At 35.1% G+C, this 5,201-nt stretch overlaps 1 protein-coding gene across 1 annotated transcript; it reads left to right on the top strand.

The window, feature by feature from the left end:
• Positions 1–1,408: 1,408 nt before the first annotated feature.
• On the top strand, positions 1,409–4,835 carry LOC131007788 (uncharacterized). The gene is made up of 2 exons (XM_057934705.1): positions 1,409–1,956; positions 4,513–4,835. The coding sequence occupies exon 1, from the start codon at positions 1,481–1,483 to the stop codon at positions 1,943–1,945; it is 465 nt and encodes a 154-aa protein (XP_057790688.1). The 5' UTR covers positions 1,409–1,480; the 3' UTR covers positions 1,946–1,956; positions 4,513–4,835.
• Positions 4,836–5,201: the final 366 nt, after the last annotated feature.

Below are 5,201 nucleotides of genomic sequence, written 5' to 3' on the forward strand. Positions count from 1 at the left end.
TGGCCATAACTTTCTCGTTCGAACTTCGATTTGTAATCCGTTTATACTCACAAACTCCTCTCGAGACGAACTACAACTTGTATTTCAGACAACTTTTCCAAATTCGATCTCAAGATTTCTGTAAATTCCTTCAAAGTTCGAGTTAGAATCATGTTTTACAAGATAAAGCAATATAAGCACAAAACAATCAACCAACACTCAATTTCCTATAAAATTATCATCATATGAACATTAAAAACCTTTGAAACATGAGTGTTATCAATGATCCATCGAACGATCAATAATTAAGATTAAATTTCACATCTAGATTTTTTTGATGAATGTATCGTAATTGTGCGTATCCAGGTTTCGAACCCCAAAAATCTCAACCGTTCAATAAAATTATTGGTATGTTCAATCGCATTACTGACATGTTCAATGTTTATCTTTTTCTTGTATAAGCTCATTTTTTTGTAGAACCTAACCCTAGGGGTGAGCTACCGTGAGAGCACATCTTAAAATAAGAAATAAGAGCAATTTTTAATGTATGAATTTTATGTAGAACACATATGAATTTGTTGTATAAAGGTATGAATTGTGAAAAATAAACATAATTGATAATTCGGCTAAACGATCAGACATAAAGTGACATTTACCCTTAAAAGAATAAGAAGATAAGATATAGATTAATTAAGGGATTATGGCAAAAAATAAAAATAAAAAAATACACTAAATTCTAAAAAAAATGTAGTTTTAATCTACACTTTCAATTAAGTAAAAAAATATACTCCCTCCGTCCCTAAAATAACTTTCTCTTTTTCCATTTTGGGACGTCCCCCAAATAACTTCCTCTTTCGTTCTTTCCATTTTTGGACACCTACCCCACCACTAATAATACTTTATTTATTCTTATTTTTCACTTTTCACCATTTTTAATACTAATTATAACACTTTTCACAATTTTCAATAATAATTATATCATTTTTTCTCCACTATCAATACACTTTACAATTTTTCATTAAAACCCGTGCCATCCCCAAATAGGAAGCAATTTCAAGGACGGAGGGAGTATGAATTTATATTTTTGCTGCAACTTTTACTTGAGTTTCACTCTTGGCGAGATTAGAACTTAGTTGGCAGTTGTAAGTTCACCCGATTATGATCTAACTTTTAATGATGAGGAGTATTTAGAAACTCGGAGGTATAAGAAAGTAAATTTTAATATATTTGACTTAATTTAGACCGTCAACTAAGTTCTAATTTCGTTGAAAGTCAAACTTATGTGAAAATTACAACAAAAATATAAAATTATGTATTTTTTAGCTTAATTGAAAATTCAAGTGAAAATTATATATATATTTTTTAAATTCGTGTATTTTTTTTAAATAGCCCCATTAATTAAAAGCCAAAAAAGAAAATTATAAAATGCATTCTAACACAAAATCCCTAGAATTTAGAATTGGAGATGTCCAAAGGGGGAAAGGAAAAATAAACGGAAAAAATGTTTCCGAAGATCCAGATTTCGCCGACAATCAGCGCGGTGGCGCGCCACCGCCATGTGGGGCATATCCACCGCCGCTTATTGCACAATGGCCCAGACACCATTGAAGAGCTATTCGACAGGCATGTAGTCAAGAATGATAACAAGCACCTCGATGACGACGAAAAGGAACTTTTGACTCGGCAGCGGCTCACCAGCACTCGTCGCGAGGCTCTGAGTCTGTACCGTGATATCATCCGGGCTACTCGTTTCTTCACGTGGCCTGACTCGCGGGGTTTCCTTTGGCGCGACGTTTTGAGGGAAAATGCGCGGAAGGAATTCGAGGCTGCCCGCTTCGAGAAGGACCCAGAGGTAGTCACCCGGTTGCTTATCGGGGGACGGGACGCAGTGCAGGCGGCGATCGATAAGCTCGTGGAGAAGCAGAAGCACCAAATTGACAAGGAAAGAAATCAATCGGGTCGCTGATTATGTTAGTGGTAATCGTTTGCCCTAAACATTTGCTGTTATTAATTGCGATTTATATGGTATAGGTTTCCTGTGTCTAACCTATACACCCCTTTGAGGACTCTATTCATACATCGAGTCAGGGGAAATGGGATTTTCTTTTTTATTTCACAAATAGACATACTGGATTCTATATATGGATAAATGGATCGATCAGTAGATTCACGCCTGAGATCTTTCTACAGTGAGATTTCTACAGATAGTAGGGGTAGATACCCCCTATGGCCATGTTCTATTCGGAGGAATAAAATAAAAATTGTCTTTTGGAGAGATGGCTGAGTGGTTGATAGCCCCGGTCTTGAAAACCGGTATAGTTTTGAACAAAGAACTATCGAGGGTTCGAATCCCTCTCTCTCCCATTTTTGTTCATTGAATTGATTTGTTTCTATTGGTTTTGCCTGGATTGGTATCTCAAAGAAAGGGGAACAATACTTGTTAAGTATAGCCTGATCCCGTGTTAATGCAGTTAATATGACGCAGAACAAAGGTTTTCAATTTGTGGTTTATTGTATATTTGGGATTCTAGATTTGTTGAGCATGTGAGTTAGTCTAGGGGCAGCAGTGTTAAGTTGAGTTATATGATTGTGAGGGAGTTGGCTAGGGATGCACATGACAAATAGAGAATGTGTTTAGGAGCATATAATTCTAAAGTAGAAGCTTATCCTTAAACAGACTACTCTGGGGAATCGAAGGGCATCTATAGCAGTGGCCTGCTGAAACTATTTGACAAGGTGTGCCATCTAGTCTATTGCTTTGATGGAATAGAGGCATAATAACTTAATTAGATTATTTTTTATAAAAAAAAAAAAAAACTTAATTAGATTATTTGGATGATCCTTGTCTAGCATTGTGAGATTGTCAACCCCGGCCTTTGTTGGAGAAAGAATGTACTATAATTTAGTAATTCATTCATAGTAAATTCTCTAAAATAGGTTTGAAGAACTTGTTTTTGAAATAGTTAATGGAGGGGCCAGTTTCCCCGTCACATGTTTCACTAGAGTGGTTAGAAAAGAATCCCAAGTGCAGTTAGTACCTATCAGAGTGTTTTTAGCTGAAGATCAGTTGCAGCTAGAAGATGAGCATCAGCCCCATGTCAATTGAGATCCAATTACTTATAAGTCGAACAATTGTGAATCTATTGCCAATAATCTGGTTTACGTTGGTTTGTATCGCTTGCAGTTTTTTCAAACTTGTATTCATTAGTTTTACTTAGTTTCAGACTAGTGAGCTGATATGTGAAATTTGTAAATTTGAGCTCTGGACAAAGCTTGGTTAGACCCCAATTCAAGCTTTTGTACTGAGCGGTGAGAAGCAAGTTCTATGAAATGTTATATGAACACTGAAATGTATTAGTAGTTGTAGATAGCTGTAGATAGTCAAGTTGGGTTCAAATCAAATAGCCTAAGAGGACTGGAGAATGGTAGATCATACATATTTGCTTGAGAATATAATCTTCAGGCTCATAGTATTAGTAAGAAAGACCAATGTTTTGGCTCAATGATAGATACAGCTCCTCGAGTGCTATAAATGTATTTTCTTTTTCTTTTTTCTTTTCTTTCGGTAATACTTCTCGGAGAGAGGGTAGGTTTACGATTCGAGTTTTCTTGTAGGTCATAATCAATCTTAAAAGTTTTTTGTCATGTTTTGTGTGGCTAGGTTGTTTATATACCTCTGTTGTTAGAAATGAGAAATGCAATTTGGATATATGAACACATCTTAATGCTCTAATGCCTTTTGCTTTACACAAAGTTCATCAGCTTTTATTTTCAGATAAAAATTCCTATGAATTTGCAATCAGGTTTTATCCTTAGGAATGTGAATATTCAACTACAATTAATATTTTACTTGGTTGGTGTAGCATGCATCGATGATTGTATAAGACACTATCTACATTTAATATTCCAACATGCATTCCAAACTACGTTTGCATCACTTATTGAATCAGTTGGCAATAGTACGAACAAACTTTGTAAAGATTTTGCACACACTCAATAATTTGCTTCAATTATGTTGCCAATGTATTCTTTGTCATAATTTAGAAGTCCAAAAGTCCTATCTTTGAATGTGCTATATAGAACACCATTAATATTTCCTCCATTTCACTCTAATAGGCTCAATTTTTTTTTGGACACAGAGATTAAGAAACTTACTTTTTAAGAAGAAAGTGGTGTGGTCCATACCAATTAAGTAATTTTTTTTTACTCAAAATAAAAAAACGAGCCTATTCTAGTGGGACGTCCCAAAAAGAAAAATGAGTCTATTAGAGTGGGACGAAGGAAGTACTTTTCCGCACTACCAAGAGGTACATAATTTATTATACCTATTGAGAAGATATTTTTTCGTTGCTTCCATGTGTTTTTGTCAAAATGTCAAAGTAAACTTTGTTAGGAAAGTGAGTTTTCTTGCTTTTGGGTATGTCTTATTTGCCTCAAATCAGACTAAAAACATACTTTCTTTGATTGACGGTTTCCTTAGCATTCGTATATAGCCTCTGAATCTTTGAATAACGCATTTTGCTCATTGGGCAGATGAAAACTTAATCTCTCAACTCTGTATCGAATTTTGAACCCGAGGATTCTCCAAGTAGCCTCATATGGTGATATGTATCTGCAGTCATAATACATAATACACATTAACTACATGTACATTATGCTCTCTTTATCCTTCCTTTGTGCTCTTATTAAAAAAAGTAGTCACACAACTATTCCTTTGTTGATATACTTGAATAAAGATTTTATTGATTGTAATTGGTTGCACCATTCAACGAAGATATGTGCGCTATATTTCATTAGAATATATCTATTGTGTGAAACTGCAAATCTATTATGCGAATGCACCTTATTTTTTATAATTGTCCTTCCAGTGTCTCTGCGTCTATAAATAGGATAACCATTTTCATTAATACTCCATCCGTCCCACTTCAATTGACACACTTGCCTTTTTTGTTTATCCCACTTCAATTTGCACTTTCCAAAAATAACATGTGGTCCCTACCTTCTCTACACACATTAAACAAATGGTCTCCACCCACTTTACACACCCAACCCTTTATTCTTAACCTCCGTGCCCAAAGTAAAAGTGTCAATTGAAGTGGGACGGAGGGAGTAATTGTTTTCCTAACGAGCTTCTTGGGGAAGTACTTTGTGCAACATCCATTTTTCATGCAAGGCAAACTTAATCTGGTATTAGCAGATGGACCATGAAGCATGTATTCTTG

Source organism: Salvia miltiorrhiza, chromosome 2, assembly GCF_028751815.1.
Source record: "Salvia miltiorrhiza cultivar Shanhuang (shh) chromosome 2, IMPLAD_Smil_shh, whole genome shotgun sequence".
In the NCBI taxonomy this organism is placed as follows: domain Eukaryota; kingdom Viridiplantae; phylum Streptophyta; class Magnoliopsida; order Lamiales; family Lamiaceae; genus Salvia; species Salvia miltiorrhiza.

What these genes read in the sequence shown, in the direction of transcription:
- LOC131007788 (XM_057934705.1), top strand. Translation starts at nt 1,481, where the DNA reads ATGTTTCCGAAGATCCAGATTTCGCCGACAATCAGCGCGGTGGCGCGC.